This window comes from Mesoplodon densirostris, chromosome 11 (assembly GCF_025265405.1).
Source record: "Mesoplodon densirostris isolate mMesDen1 chromosome 11, mMesDen1 primary haplotype, whole genome shotgun sequence".
NCBI classification, from domain to species: Eukaryota; Metazoa; Chordata; class Mammalia; order Artiodactyla; family Ziphiidae; genus Mesoplodon; species Mesoplodon densirostris.
Genome location: NC_082671.1, coordinates 66,103,736 through 66,120,298, shown reverse-complemented (window position 1 = coordinate 66,120,298; position 16,563 = coordinate 66,103,736). Strand labels below are relative to the sequence as shown.

Genomic DNA, 16,563 nt, shown 5'->3' with positions numbered 1-16,563 from the left:
TTAGCCCAGATGACACCTCTCCAGGGAGCCCTCTCAAACTCCCCCCTCCCCAGGCAGAGATATGCGCCCTCTCTCTCGTCCTCACCCCCACTGAGTCTGGTCTGTATTTCCATTGCTGTACTATCCATGCGCTGTTATGATCACGTCTTTCCCAATCTGTCTCTCCCCTAACCAGGGAGGTCAGGAAAACGCCTTGGCCGCAGCACCAAGTTTGGCACAGAGTAGGTACTCAGTGAACATTCTTGACACTAAACTGTATCTAGTCCAGTGGACACATTTTACGCACGGGCAAACTGAGCCTGAGGGAGCCAAACACCTCCAATGCTTAAACGCCAACGATTCGAGCTTTCAAGTTCTCCTTCCAGAAATGGACATGGACTCCAAGAAGCCTAAACTCTGCAGCAGATCTGGGACCAGCTGTAAGCAGCGCTGCCTAATTGCTAGCTGACAGCAGCCTGGAATTTTAAGTCACATCCAATTTCTTCCTGCCCGCTGGTCTGCTGGACTCGAGCGCTTTCATCTTCAGCAGGGCACACATTAGCATGCATAATTGCACGTTTTAAGACTTGAAGAAGAATTTCCCCTCCTCCCCGCTCCCAGCCCACCTCCTACTGCCCTTTCATGGCCTCCCAGAAAGCAGAATTTTATCTGGGGTCTCAATACAGTGTGTAATAATGATGATGAAAATGACTGAATAAGCTCATAGACGTTATTCCCTCAGAAGGCCAATTGGTCTTAAGATATTTTTTCTGATGTTAAACTAAATGGATCACTGTATGTGTTATTAGGAGTTTTGTTAAAACACTTAATAGCATGCCCTGTAATCTACCTAACTTCAGTGACTGACAAGTAGACCCTGGGGATATAAAATTCAGGAAGTGACTATTTACATTCATTACATACATACTAATTTTGTGATCTCTGATGCCCATAAGGTTGTCGTGTTTTTCCTTTTCACAAAAAAGGGAAAATAGTAATATATTTGATATACAGTGGCCAAAACAAAAAGTTATTTCCCTCCAGAGTTTTAATTATAACATTTTGGAAAAGGTCCGAGCTGGAACATGCAAGTGGAATAAACCACTTGAATAAATGGTCTAAAAAATTAAGTACACATAGAAGGGGTGATGTGCACTGCTGGTTCAGACTAAACAGTGATTATCAAGAGGGTCTCAGTTATTTAAACAAGCCATATGAGGGTGGTTTTCTCCACGTTTGGGGCCTGGTCCTGATTATAAATGAGAGCTTTTAATTAAGATTAGTAAGACCCAATTCAGGCTATAATTTGGTCCTTTTCCTTAGCGAATGTCTATGAAAACAAAGCAATTAAGGTTAAATGAGTTGAAGCATTTAAAGGGGATGAAATGCCCCTTCCTTGTCCCCGGTCTGCCCCCTCGGCAGAAAGAGTACACACAGGACCAACTAATTCAGACCAGGAGGCCAGTGCAGGGCTGGCCCTGGCGGCCCCCTAAAGGCCCATGCACAAGGCGCCTGGTGAGGGGGAATATAGCAGCTTAGCTAAATGAAGAGGGATGGGGAAATAGAATGTGCAAAGGCCCTGGGGTAGGAAGGAGCTGGCAAGTTTGAGGAGCTAGATAAAGACAGTGATGCTGGGGTGTGGTTAGAGAGGAAAGGAGAGAGAATGACAGCAGTTCAAAGTGGTTAGCTGAGCGGGTATCTCCCAGCTATCAGGGCTCATAGGGCCTGGCTCACAGGAGCTGATGGCAGTGAGGGGAGGTGTGAAAGGGTCTCCCCAGCCTCCTCTAACACTCCATAGCTAAGGAACTCCTCCTACTGCATTCAAACAGGCTTATGGGGGCCTGGAACACTGCTGGGACCCCACCGCTGACCTGGGTTGGAATCCAGGCCCTGCTGTCTCTCAGCTGGGTGAAGTGGTTAGAGACTGACCTCCCTGGGCCCAATTTCCTCAACCTAATTCTGCCACGGGTCCCCACCAGATATCCTTGGACTAATCCCTTCCCCTCTCAGGCCTCAGCTTCCTCAACTATAAAACCTTCAAAGCTTGGGAGGCTCGGACTTACCTGATGGCTAAGTGGTTAAGAATCCGCCTGCCAATGAAGGGGACACAGGTTCGAGCCCTGGTCCGGGAAGATCCCACATGCCGCGGAGCAACTAAGCCTGTGCGCCACAACTACTAAGCCTGTGCTCTAGAGCCCGTGAGCCACAACTACAGAGCCCTCGTGCCACAACTACTGAAGCCCGCGCACCTAGAGCCCGTGCTCCGCGACAAGAGAAGCCACCACAGAGAGAAGCCCTCTCATCACAACGAAGAGTAGCCCCGGGTCGCTGCAACTAGAGAAAGCCCGTGCGCAGCAACTAAGACCCAACACCGCCAAAAATATAATTAATTAATTAAAAACAAAACAAAAAGCCCCACAAAGTTTGGGAGGCTCTGGGAGGCCTTTCCTGATATCCCAGAGATTGATAAGGGTCATTCACTGCCCACCAACACCAGCTCTGGGCCCAACCCTGAGTGAAGTCACATAGGTCATCACAACCCAGTGTGACAGGAGCTCTGAAGGAAGGATGCTCACAGGTGACAGCTGACCTGTTTGGGGCATCAGGGAAGGCTTCTTGGAGGAGGTGACTGCTGGGACTCATCCATCCACCCTTTCACCCAACAGAGGCCTTCTAAGCCCTATGCCAGGCCTGGTGCTGGGTTCTAGGGGTCAGAGCTGAACAGGTGACAGACCCTGCCTTGGAGAAGCCCACATTCCAGGAGACATGGGAAACATCAACGTAGTGTGATGTGGGCTAAACGAAGGCTGTATGGGCCTGGGGAGGACAACAAATGGGGTGGTCATCTGTAAAACCTGGGGGCTGCCCTGGAGGCCCGGTAGAGTTCACTCCAGCTCTGCACATCCATGAGTTTACCTCGAGCAACTTCAGATCCTGTCCATGAACTTCAGATCATCAAGAAAACACTGATTTATCCTCAGCTTTGCTCAGGGTCTTTCCCAATGTCTGAGGCACCTCACTCTGGCTACAGCAAGCCCCCTGCCAGCGTTAAGCTGACCACATGTGGCCCCAGGCTGCTCCCTGGACACACAGTGGCTGCACACGTGGAAGTCCCATCATCATCACACGTGAACTGGCCACGTGGCAAGATGGCCTTGAAGGCGTGTGAGAAATCGTCCCTGGAAGGGGGTTCCGGCTGCTTCAGGTGCCAGGTTTGCTAAAGGGTCTTCCTCAAGCAGCAGGAGTTTCAAGGCAACACAGTGAAGGGTACGAAAGGCTCACTCAGTCCCACATGGCGGGGCCATAGGCTGATTTCATCCTGGGGAGAGCTAGGGAGGCTGTGGAAGCCATATTCTCTGGACCTGCTTTGCTGAGAATCTGTCCTCTGTGTTTACCACAGTAAACAGCAAAGTCTATCAGATCTCTAGGACAAGGCAGCTCATTTCCTCCCAGACTCCAGCCCCAGGCTCTGCAAAACCCACACCAGCTCAGGACCTGCAGATAAAGGGGCCCAGGGAGGGAAAGCAGGTTTCATCTAAAGTAGAAATGGCTGTCTGGAGGGTCCGGTGATGGATTATTGATGTCTGCTAGGGGAGAAGGTGGCAGCACACTATTTGCCCATCCTGGAGTAGGGTTAGTAGAACAAAGGAAAGCCTTCTGTCACTCGTATCTTTTATTGCACATTCTTGGTAAATGGTCATCTGTGAATGGCACACATCTGTATGTCTCTGTGGGGATATGGATATATGCATACGGTTTCTCCGAATAGTCAATGAATCAGAACACCCCATCTCCCGGCTGGGAGTTGTTGGGAAGACAAGGCTTCACCCCTTTCATATACTGGACAACATTATGATCATCGATATCATCAACAACTTCATCTTCATCATCAATATCTCTATCATCAGCATCATCACTGTTAGCATCACCATTAGTACTACCGTCACCACCATCATTATCCCAGTAACAGCAGCTAATGCTTATTCGGCGTGTCCTCTGTGTCAGGCTCTGTCCACATGCTTTATATACATTAATTCACTTAATGCTCACACCATCTTTAGGAGGTAGGACCATTATTATCTCTCTTTCACAAATAAACAAAAGAAGGTCTAGGAACTTGTCCAGGCTACACAGGCAGGATTTAAACCCAAGCAGTCTGGCTCCAAAGGCCATGCTTTAACCGCTATGTGTTCAACTGAATACTGACCGTTCATTCCCTCTTCTCAGAACAGAGAGCCCCAGATAGCAATAATTGTGTGCAGAAATGGCAGCGCGGAGAAACGGGCCCACCCAACCTGGGCTCTAGTCCCAACTCAGACAAGACCCCTGCCTTCTCACGCCTCCATTTCTCCACCTGTGAGCCAGGAAGTGAACACCTGGATGATCCCCAGGCCCTTTAGGCAACTACTGCCCGGGCCTGCAAGCCCCTCCAGATTCCATAGCCTCCAGAAATCTCTGCAAGGTCCTCCTGGGGAAGCCAGTGGGGGTCCGAAGGCCCACGGGTGAGGACTCCAGCAGGCTCCACCAGTTCTGACCGATGGCTGTAGGGGGGTCCCCCAGGATGAGAAAACCTCAGTGCAGGTGGGACAGTGTCCACTCAGGTCCCCAGAACCCACAGCAGCGCTCATTCACAGAGCGCTTCAGGAGCAAGTGGCCAAACGGCCCCTGCTTCGGTTCCTGGCGGTTGCTCTCCAGGCTGTTCACACGGCAGCTCAACAGCTGCCGATTTACCGCCCATACAATCCTCACCTGTTCCTTAAGAATTTCCACTGATACATAATTTCAGCTCATGCACCCCGACTAGACTTGAAGCTCCTTTAGGGGAGGGACCAGGTTGCACCATAACTATCACCTCTGAGGTATACAGCAGTGGGCGATTTTCAAAGGTCTTCGCCATACATGATGTCATTTGAGCCTAAAACCACTGTGAGAGGTGGTGAGAACAGGTGATGATGATGATGACAGTGCAGGTAGTGGTACCTTCCCCTGTATGTTGAGCACGTACTGTATACTGAGTACCTACTGTGGGCCAGGCCCTGAGGCTGGCAGGGCCCTGGTATGCTACACAGTGTGTCATTCAATCTTCAGGATGCCCTGAAGATTCATTAGGAATTAACCAGGACATAAAGGGAGGGAAAGGAGCTTCCAGAAGGGAGAAAACCTGAGCTGGGTCTCAGAAACACGGACTGGCCTGGTACATATATGTGTGGCCAGGGCATAGGGCCTTCTGCGTTTCAGGAAGTGAGGGCAGAGGCCAGAGCCAGGCTGGAGAGACAGGGCTCCTGGCAGTTCCTGAAACACATTCACAAGCCTCATTCTCTTTTATCCTCACACTGAGGACATCAGGCCCCTGGAGCCAGTGTGACCCCCAACCTGGGCTCAAGCAGACTGGAAAGCTGGAGCTGGACTCTGCAGGACTTCTGGGCAACAGGTAGGACACAAAGCATGGGCATCCTGGGCAGGGGACAGCAGGAGGTGACCTAAGGAGCTGGGCTGGAGGAGGAACAGGCTGGGTCAGTGGCTTAAACCGGAAGAGATGGGGGTCACCCTGGGCCCTCCCTGGTCAGAGGGCAGAGCAGAAGGTCAGAAAACAGTTGCACAGAGCCTCACATGTGTCAGTTGGAACCACCAAGCTAACGTCCAGGCCCTGCCAGCAGCCAGCCTGCTCTATCTGCCTCCAGCCTGGCCTCTTTCCAGAGGTCCGTGGGTAGGCGCCAGCTCCCCCCTCCGGCTTCTGGGCCCTAAGCAAGGCCAGGGATGTGGCCAAACCAGGCACGATCCAGGACAGTGTCATCTGTCCAGCACTCAGCCTTAAGTAGATGCCCAACAAATGAGACGGATAAACAATGTCAGCATCCCAAGAAGGCAGAGCCGCGTCTCCTACAAAACCCAGCTCCTGTAAAGCTTTATACAGAAGGAAGAGGCACCCACCTTGTTCTCAGGTGCCACTTTCCTAACACGAATCTCACACTTTGAAAAAGGAAGCTGGCAGGGCTCAGAGAGAAGATAAGGAGATGCGAGAGAGCCTCGGGTGGGAATTAAGAGACCTGGGTTCGAGTACTGGTCATGCCACTGTGAAACATGGGCACCTTGCAGAAGAGGCTTCTCCAATCTGAGCCTCAGTGTTCCTCATCTGTGAAGCGGGGGCAGACAGGGAAGATTTGGATCCTGATTCTCACCCAGGGGTGCACAGCAGTCATGTAGAGAGCCGTCTCCAGCCCCCTGATGCTGGGCCCTGCCCCAGACCCTCAGAGGCAGAATGACCACACAGACCCTCCTGGACAAATGTTCCCAAAGGTTCTGTCTGGCTTGGAAAGTCCTGGCTCCAAAGACAGCTGAGGCTGCTCTTCCCTCCAACCTTCAGCCTGCTAGGGAGGAGGTTTCAAAGGCCACATGGTCAAACCAGCACCCCAGGTGCAGGGAGGGAAGGCTGGACAGACAGACAGACATCACACAGCCACCAGTCTCTGCCCAAGCTCTCATCCTCAAGACAGAAGACCTGAGCCAGCCCCACAGACGCTGTGATTGCTACGGCACAGCTCCCTTGGGGAAGCTACAGAGGGTACATGGGTAGCTTCAGATTTGAAACTAGGGACCTTGGTGGGGTCACCCCAGGCCTTTACCCACCCCCCCACATCCAGTCAGAGACAGATGGACAAATATATCATTCAGTGCTCCATTTCAATTTCTTTAAAAAAAAAAAAACAACCCGAAGTTTCAAACCCAGGGAGAGCTAAGCACCCCCATGACTCAAATACCTCCTCCAAGGAGGAAGCAACACAGGTTCCCAGGAAGCCCGCAGCCTCCCTCCCAAGGCTGACAGAGGCCGCCTGCAATGACTGTGGCGCCCACGGGTCTGGCTGGAGGGCTGGGCTGGGCTCACCTTCACACTGCCTGCCTTCCCCCTTGTAGCCTGGCTTGCAGAGGCATTTGTAGGACTTAGGCGTGTTCTGGCAGATGGCATCGATGTGGCAGTCGTCTGTGCCCTCCGAGCATTCGTCCACGTCGACGGCCCCTGTTGGAGGGGGAACCACGAGTGAGGTGTGGCCTGAAGTGGGCAGCTAGCGTGGGGCAGGGGGTTCCTTCTGTCTCTCGCCCTTCCGTTGATCAACGGGGTAATTAACAGTCACAGCCATCATATGACCACCTGGTGTGACAGGCAGTGACTGGTAGCATCTATGGGGTGGCTACTCTGTGCCAGGCACAATGTTACCAAAATGCCGGGTCTTATTTATTTTCACAACAATTCCAGTAAGTAGAGCTATTCTTCCCACTAAAAAGATGAGAAAACGGAGGCTTAGGAACAGAGCGAGGAAAAGCCTCTCTGTATGTCTTGCTCTCCTCACAAGCATCTCTCCACCCCTCCTCCACTCTCCTTATTCTAGAATTTAGAGCCAGAAGCATCCTCGGAGGAATTTAAATCCATCCCCTTTGGGTTACAGATGGGGAAACAGAGGCTAGCATGGCACACTGAGCAGAGGCTAAGCCAGCAGGCCCACGAAGGAGATCTGAACATGGGCCCCACCCAGCCCCTAGGCTGTAGAAATAAAGGATTCTTCACCTGGCCTCCACAGACCCATACCCTCGATGGGGCTAACCGGCCTCATGGATGGTTCCGATCTCCCCATCCTCCCCAGCTCGGAAATCTAGGTTCAGTCCTGGTTCTCAAACGCCAACTTCCAAATTCAAGTTAAAGTTAGGTTGTGAGGGTTCCTGGCACTCCCCACCTCCTGCCCCCAACACACCCATACACCCATATACATCTTCAGTCGGAACAGCTGTTGGGCAAATAAAGTAGAATAGATTCTGTGTAGCTGTGTATACACCTCCCCCCCGCCCCCCAGCTCATACAGGGAGAGGACCCTCAGAGCACAGAACAGCATAGCCAGAAAACCATAGCTGTAATCTAGGTTCATTCCTCGGGTTATAAATGAGGAAACTGAGGCCCAGAGAAGTCTGTGGAAGGTCGGTAGCTCATTAGGAGCGGAGCCTGGGCTCTGACTCAGGGAAGCAGGTCCAGAGCTTTTCTACATGCCGTGCTGCTTCCAGCCAGCTATGAACAGGATACAGATGGATGACAGACAGACAGAAGGACCCAGAGGGGAGCACAAGAAACTCTCAGAAGCCGCCCCGAGGGCAGTCACCCAGGGGCAAGCCTGCGGAAGTACTGGAATGCCCTCCTCTCATCATGCCTCTGGCCACACCCTAGCCTGTCTGGCCCTCAAGATCGTCCACTCTGAATTACTCCCCTGAACAGCATCTGGGCTCTAAATCTGCATGGGGGGCCTCTGTGAGAGAACCACTGTCCCCCGCCCAGGACTCTTCCTCCCGTGCCCTAGTCCCCAAGGCCCCAGTCTGCCCCTAAAGGAAGAGAGGCATCAAAAAGAAACACAACAGAATCACCTCCCTGCATGCTCACACACACACACACACAAGGTGGCATCCCTTCTCAGGGTGGTTGTATCTGCTCAGGTGAGCAGCCCATCCTCTACAGCTGCCCAGAGGAAGGTGGAACGGGGGCCAGGAGGCAGCCTGTGTAGGAGACCAGAGCCAGCCATCAGATGGCCAGGGGCCAGCAGGAACATCAGGCCAGCAGAACATCCCCCTCTGGAGAAGTGACCACAGAGGGACCCCCGGGAGGGGTAGCACAGCCTCAAGGGCAGGAAGCCAGAGACCAGAGAGGGTCAATGTGCACCCTTCTAGGGGGAGAGGACTGGGGCCGCTTCTGAGACAGGACCAGCAGGGGCAATGGATCACAGATACAGGTCTTCCCACTTCCCAAGGGTCAGTGCACGGTGATGAGGGAGGTAAACTGCCTGGGGCTCTTGTGCCCCTTGTGCCCCCAATCTCACACGTAGGTACGTGTCTTCGTGGGATGGAAATGGATGGATGTCAGCCAAGAGGCAGTGGGGGCGCCTCCCAACACACCTTTTAAACATGTCTTTCGCTGGGTGCTGGGGAGAGGACACGCGAGTTAGAGGACAGAGGGAGAGGAAACACAGGCCATGGGTCCTTGCAGGTTCCCTGGCCACAGTCCTGGCCTGGACAACCCAGCCCAGTCCTCCCATCACACATGCTTGTTTGACATTAGTGGTTTCATAGCACAAGGCTTCCATGGGGTGGGGCTGGGGCTGGGGAGTGCAGACAGACACAGCGGAGAGACCAAGAGAGAGGGAGACAGGCGCATACAGGAACAATCAAACAGGGCTGAGGGACCTCAAAGCCCAGGAGAGACACCCACAGACACATGGGGGTGTGGCAGTAGGGACCAGTTTCCCTTGGGGCCAGAGGAAAGACAGCTCGGCTCCAATTGTGGAATAGTTTAAATGGCCCGGCATCCTCACTCAGGGTGTAACTCCCAGGAATAGACTTCCTGCCACCAAACACAGACCTCAGGGAGCCCCACGCAGCAGCCAGAGGGGCTCAGAGAAGCCAGGGAGAGCGCAGCAGGGTCTCTCCCCTCCCTCCAAGGAGGGAAAGGAAGGAAGCTCCTCCATGGGACAGGGTCAGATGTGGGAGGAGAGAATGTGTCTTCAGCTTTGCGGGACAGCCCCTTCCAGACACTCGAGAGAGCAGGAGGGGAAGGGGTGGGGAGCAGGGTCCCTGCGAAATCCATGGGGAACTCCCACCTCGCCTCTGCTGCCCGCCCCAACCATGCCCGATGCCTGATGCTCCATGCTGGTTCCCTTCTCCGGTACCTCCTGCCTCTCACTCCTGGACCCCCTCACCGTGTCCGATGTCTGGGCTCCCCTCCCTCTGGTTCCCATTCATTTTCTTTCTTCTGTGTCTTCCCTCAGCCCTCCCCCTCCTGTCTGTCCATCTGTCCATGGCTTTCCAGCCATCCCCATCCTCCTCTCTTTCCCTCTGTCTCGCTCCCTCCTCCCTCCCCCAGTTCTCCCCCCTCTTTCTCTGGTGCCTCTCCGCTTGCACCTCTCCTTCTCTCTCTTCCTTCCCATCCCTTAGTCCTGCCCTCACACCTCCCTCTTTTGAGCGTTTGCCTTCCTGCTGCTCGTTTGCCTCCTTACTCCCTTCGGTTCCCTCCTTTCCCTCTTTGGTCTTTCTGGTCTCCACTCTTCCAGTCTGTCTTTCTCTGGGGTTTTTTTCCTGTGTCCTTTTGTGTGCCTCCTTTTCTGTCTGTCTGTCTCTCCATCTACAACCTCCCCCCTTCTCTTTCTCTCTGCGTCCGTCCTTTTCCCTTTGCTCACCTCCTCCGGGTCTCCCCTCTGGGCCTCCTGCCGCCTCCTGCCGCCCGCGCTCCCGTCTCCCCTGGGGGAGCGCCCGTCTGGCTCCGGGGTCCCCACTCCCTCCCGCCTTCAGGCGGGGAGCGGGGGACGGCGGGGGGCCCTCGGCGGGCCGTCGTGCTTTCTTTCTTCCTCCCGCCCTCACACTCCCCCCACCCACGGGGCTTCAGCCCACCCCGCCCCATGCTGCGGCCCCGCCAGGCTCTGGGAGCTTCGCTCCGCCAGGGCTGCGGGGAGGGGGCGCCCCGCGCCGGCCGCAGAAGTTACTTTGCAAAAAAGGCAGGGCGGGGCGCGGGGCCGCGCGGGCTGTGGCCCTCCCGACGGCGCGGGGCTGGGGGCCCGCCCGGGACCCTGCCGCCGCCGCCGAGCGCCCGCCACCCACCGGCTCAGGGCTTACCTGGGAGCCCGCTGCCCCCCGCCAGCCGCCCGCGCGCGCCCAGGGCGAGCAGCACACACAAGTGCCAGCGCACGGCCGCCGCGCCCATGCTCACTGCGGGCCGGGCCGTGCGTGCGGGCGTGCGGGGCGCGAGGACCCCACCGACCGGCCGCTCGGCGAGCGCTCGCAGCTGCTGGTTCCGCGGCCAACGCTTGGGCTCCCAGTCTCCGAGCCGGCGCGGGTGACGAGCTGACAGCCGCGCGCTCATTGGCCCGCTGCTACCGGGGGCGGGGCTCCGTGAGCGGCCGGCCAATGGGGGCCGGCCTCCAGCCAGCGGGGGGAGGGGAAGGGAGGGGAGGGGAGGGGCGGGGCGGGGGGTCGGGCCGGGCGTCTGGGGGCGCCCCCTCCCCTCGGGGCGGGCGGCAGGTGGGGGGTAGGGGCCGGATCGCTCGGCCGTGGGGTACGCGGTCTAGGCCAGGCTGGAGCTGCCTCTGAGGCTTCTCCCTCCCTCTGTCCCTGGATCACCGCCCCCCCCCACCCGCGCCCCCCAGCCCCTGTCGTCGAGGGTGGCAGCTCCTTTGGGGGCAGTACCCATCAACCCAGAAGCGCGCGCGCGCGCGCGCGCACACACACACACACACACACGCACACGGGAGAGGAGGGGGCCTGCCAACCCTCCCTCGGAGGTCGAGAAAGGCCCAGCGGCATCCATTTGTAGTGAAAGAAACGCAAACCGCTCAAAGCAGAATTGCCTGTTTGTCCATTCGGTAATGTTTATTGAGCACCTACTGTGTGCCAGTCTCTGGCAATGCAGCGGCGAAGAAGCCAGACAGGAAAAAGTCCTGAAGATCGTTTTAAAAATTTACGTTCAAAACATTGTAAAGCAATTATATTCCAATAAAGATGTTAAAAAAAACAAACAAAAAACCCACAAATGAACTATTTACCACTCCCCAAAGGACAATGGCCTACAAATGTGCTTGTCATAGGACTGCCGCAGGATCCACGTCTGGAGGGGCGCCAGGAAAACTCCGTGTCTGCTTTGTGGTCAGTCCTGGCCAGCGCAGCCCATCTTGGGGCTGACCGCTTACCCAGCAAAGTTTGATGCCCACCACCGCCCCCAGCCCCAGAATGCAAGGCCTAGGGCCTCCGAGTGCCAGAGCCCGCGGGATAGTGGGCTGGGGGCAGGCAGAGCAAGCATCAGGTCATTCCACCCAAGAATTGCTCTGGCCTGGCCTGGAGTCTACACCTGACTCCTTTGGGACTCAGACCTGAGACCCCTGCCTGGGAGGTGAGGCTGGAAATAAATGGCCCTTCTCAGCCCCAGGCAGAATGCTTTAAGGGAAGAAAGTTCAGCAAACCCCAAGGCCCATCTCCTTGACAACCACTAATAAGAGCTCCTTTTTTCTTCTCCTGCTCTCCAAGCCTGCCTGAAAGACAAGACTTTCCTCTTTTTGTCCACTCTGCTTGCACCAGTCCACACCCAACTTTCCTCTCCCCACCAGCTCCCATCCTACCCCCCAACACACACACACACACACACACACTCACATACACCCTCCCACACACACCCTCAGGCATACATGTTCTCACTCATACACACACTCATATACATCCTCACAGACACATACCCTCACACACATTCACACACTTCAAACACGCAGCCTCTCACACACAGACACGTGAACACACACACACTCACACAACCTTCTGTAGGCAGTCTCCGCAGCCCTGGAAAGTTGAATTTGTCCAGCCACCTTGCTCCCAATCTGACTTCATATCACAAACAGCTTGTGGCACTGGCCTGCTGGTTGAGGCAAGGGGTCCCCCACATGCAGAGAGGGCCAGCCTTACCCCCCATCACACCAGACATTTCCTTCCATGTGGTTGCTCCGGCTGGTGGCTTAATTTGGGAGACCCTGTTATCAGGCTTTATTTTGCCCTCCTCCCAGTGGTGTGGCTTCGGGTTTCTGGGGGAGAAAGCTCTTGCTCGTTAGGTAACAGGACAAGAAAGGTGAGTTGGGGCAGGAGGGCAGGTCCTTTCAGGGGCTCTAACCAACTAGAAATAATGCCCTTTAATGTGCTTGTTCGTCAGGGGGCCCCTCACCCCTGGCCAGGTGCCTCCCAAGCTTGACGGTAGCAGGGGATTCTTCTTCCAGGCTCTGTCCCCCCAGATCAAGGAGGAAATGGAAGCAGGGTGGTGGCCTGTTAGACTGTGACCCCCCAGATCCCGGAGGCAGTTCTCACTCACTCACACCAAGTCCAGTCCCTAGCCTGCCCCTTCAGGGCATGCAGAGAAAAAGTGGTTCCTTCCAGGAGGAGATCATGGTCTGGGCTGAGGAGTCAGGGAGCGGATGAGGAGAGGGCTGGAGACACACACTCAGAAGCCCCCCAGGTATGCACTGAAGGAGGTGGCAGAGAAAGAGGTGGTCACTTCTGCCCCAGGGGTGGTCAGGGAGGGCTCCCAGGGCACATGACCCTAGAATTGGGCACCAAGTATGAGTAGGAGATTTCCGAGATGGACAAAACCACGTGCAAGGTCTGAGGGAGAGAAGGTGGGGGCCTAGGAGTGGATGTCCTCAAAGCAGCTCGCAAACTGTTAAGTGCTGCACGTGGGTGATGGTGGCATGGAAGACAGCTGCTCACAGAGACTGTGGTGTCTGTGCAGCCAGAATGGGCTGGTGGGGTGAGATCCCGTTTGTCTGGACTCCAGCCAGGGGTGTCTCGCAGCCTCTGGAAACTGAGCTAGGCAAGTGGAGGCCCAGGCATGAATCAGACAGTCACTCTGGGAGGGAACATTCCATGGCTCCCCATCACCTTCCAAAGAACCCATGAACATTTTGTGGGACACCCTTTGCCCTCCCCAGTGGTCCTCTCCTTGACAAACCACTGGCAAAGATGGTCTCACAGACATCTTGCTTTCACACCTCCAAGCCTTTGCCCACGTGCCTCCCTCTGCCAGGATCGCCCTCACTTCCCTTCTTCACGAGGCTCACCCCTCCTCTTCTGCCCACCCCTGCCCCCAGGCAGGGTGTAGGGTCCCCTCTGGGCTCCGACAGACCCTGGGGCTTCCCCATCAGAGTCCAGCTCACCCTGGGTTTCACATCGTTTCTTCCCAGACTGGGGGTTCCCAAAAGTGGGGCTCACAGCTGATCTATGTCTGGAGTCACAGCTCCCAGCTGGGACCTAAGAAATGATTGTTGAATAAATGAATGAATGGACAAAGAAGCAAGACAGATATCACTTAACTGAGAATTCATATTATTCCAGGGAGTGCATAAAGATTCTTTGGCTATTTGATGCGACCTTGGGGAATGAATCCAGCTGCCCACTCTCTCCTGGGCACCTCCATTCTCTGTGCCTCTGAGTTGGCCAGCAGGACCACTGTCCTCCGGGGCCCTTTGGGTCCCCCTGCTGACACCTCGCAGAGGTCTGAGGAGCAGGAGAGGGGAGAGGAGCGCTTCTGTTCCTTCCAGGCACACAGCCTCTGCCACCCCGACTCCAGCCTGCTGACCCCAGTCTTCAGCATAAGAAGACCTTACTTTTTTTTATTTCCTCAGGAAGAATTCTCTTGATTAAAGACAGTTGTTCTTTAAAAACAGAAAGTTCTTTGAGAAAATATAGTTCTCTGCAGGCATGAAATGTCATTACAGGGATGTGAAGGCTTCATCTTGATGACTTTAGATGCTTTTGTCATCCTCTCCTATTAAAAATGAACCTTCATAATAATACCGCTTCGTGTTTGCTCACAAAGACCTCCAAGGCTAGTTTTTTTGTGTGTGATCGCTGGGTGACCATGGGCCCCACAGGTCAGGTTCCTTGGCTCAAGCCCCTACTTGTCAAATGAGGGTCTCAGTCCCCAGGAGTCCTGGACACCTCCAGCTCACGTTCCAGACTCCTCTGAAATGACCTTCCTGAGATTCAGCACTCAGGGTATTCTGACCTACTGTCTGCCTCTTTCCCCAATTATAACAACAGATACCACGTAGGGAGCGTCCCTGTGTACCCAGCACTGTGCTCAGATGTCCTGTGCGTTACATCATTTATCCTGAGAGGTAGAAACTGCTACCACCCCCACCTTACACCTGAAAAAACGTAGACTCAGGCCGCTTGCTGGGACCACAGAGCCAGCCAGTGGCAGACGTGGGATCCGAACCCAGTCTGTACGACTCCCAAAGACGTGCTCCAAGCCATTACCGCTAATAAAACCCATCTGAAGGGTGTTAGGATGCTCCTCCATGTAATGCACAAAGTGTTACTTTTTTGGTTTTGATATTGAGAAAAGTGGTTTTTACATAGTGGCCAAATGTAACAGTTCGCAATTCATATGGTTGATTTAAGGTACTACCCAGTTTTATGCTCCCTATCTTTCTAACAGGTCCACCCCCCCAACCCATCTAGGATGGCAATACTTCACTCTAGGATACTGGGAGGGGTTGAGTAGAAGTGGGAAGCGGGGAGGACGTGACATACACACGTACCCCTACCCATCCCCTCAGGGGTGTATGTATGGAACTGACTCAAGCAGCAAGGCCATAGACGCATCCACAGCAAAAGCTGCAAATGAATCCTGGAGACATCCCAGCTTCACAGAGGTGGAAGCCTCAACACAGCCCCACAGGTCTCCTGCCCCATGGACGTGTCCACCAGAGCCCCTCAGGCACCTCAAACTCACGAACTGGGCCCTCAGCTCCTTCTGCTCAAGCCTGCTCCTCTGAGGGCTCCCTGCCTTGGGGCTGGCATCTCGCCCCGCTCCCCGCCCCACCCACAAAGCCCTGTCAATACCACATAAGCTCTCTCCTCCATTCCCTGGGCCGCTGACTTTGTTGAGATGACACCAGCTCTCATCCACATGACTCCACAGAGACTCAAACCCATACCCACCGGGGTAGCTGGAGCTGGTGCTCAAAGACAGACCTGACCTCTCCCGTCCTTGCTGCCTACAGGACAAAGTCCACTCGAGACCGTGGGAGATGGGTCCACCCTCTGCCTGGTAAAGCCCCACGCTTCCCCTCTGCTCCATGCTGCCTCACACCTCTGAGCCACAGCTCACGCTGTTCCCTTCTCTCACAATGCCCTTCCCCATCCCTGTGCCTGGCAGACCACACTCAAGGCCCAGGAGCTCTGTCCTCACAGCCCACCTCCTGCTCAGGGCCTTGGGGAGTGAATCCAGCTGCCCACTTTCTCCTGGCCACCTCCATGCTCTGCCCCGAGGGGAAGTTGGGCCAGCCAGCAGGACTGCCATCCTCAGATGCCCAGAATGGGTGACCTGGGGCCCTTGATCCTGCGTGATTCCCCACCAGGGGCACTGGTTCAGCTTTGAAACCTGGAACTTAGTTAGTAGATCTTTTGGTTAGTAGATCTGTCTTTCACTTAGGTCAGATGATGCGGTGTGCAGGTTAGTTAGACTTCCTGGTCACCGAGTCTCCCTTCCAGACCTCAACCCAAGGCTTCAGTGGTGAACAGGTGGCTCTGGCTTGGCCATTCATTGTATTTCATGCCCCTGGCCACAAACTTGGTCCAGGCAAGGGCATGTGACTAAGCCAAGCCAATCAGATGTCTTCCCTGGGATTCTCTAAGTGGGGCTGGTGGGGTGTGTCTACTTTCCTATGTGGGCATGGAGCAGTAAGGATGGATGTCAGAATTGCCTGTCGCTGTGGTTCTACCATGGCGTGGACAGCTGGCCTGAGAGAATGGATCAGTCAGAGAGAAGCAGAGGGAAGATATGGGGAAGGAAAGAGAAGAGAGAGAGGGTAGAGAAAAGGAGGGGAGGGGAAAGGAGACACCTGACAGTGTTCGAGGCCCTGGATGCGTGATCCCTTCTGCTCTTAAGACAGTTGTGCTGGCTTCTGTCTCTTACAAACAAAGTAGTCCTGCTTAATCAAAGCACAGGGTTGGGGGGTGTCTCCATGATGTGACACCATTTACAAATAGGTGTGCCAGGCCTTGTTCTAAACACTACATATA

At 54.9% G+C, this 16,563-nt stretch overlaps 1 protein-coding gene across 2 annotated transcripts in view; it reads right to left on the bottom strand.

The window, feature by feature from the left end:
- The window catches only part of SCUBE1 (signal peptide, CUB domain and EGF like domain containing 1), a 129,685-nt gene extending 118,980 nt beyond the window's left edge, over nucleotides 1-10,705 (bottom strand). For both annotated transcript variants that reach the window (XM_060112475.1, XM_060112476.1), the window contains exons 1-2: nucleotides 10,618-10,705; nucleotides 6,863-6,994 (exon numbers count right to left, since the gene is read on the bottom strand). In XM_060112475.1, the coding sequence (XP_059968458.1) occupies nucleotides 6,863-6,994; nucleotides 10,618-10,705 (220 nt within the window). The remainder of the gene's footprint in view (nucleotides 1-6,862; nucleotides 6,995-10,617) is intronic.
- Nucleotides 10,706-16,563: the final 5,858 nt, after the last annotated feature.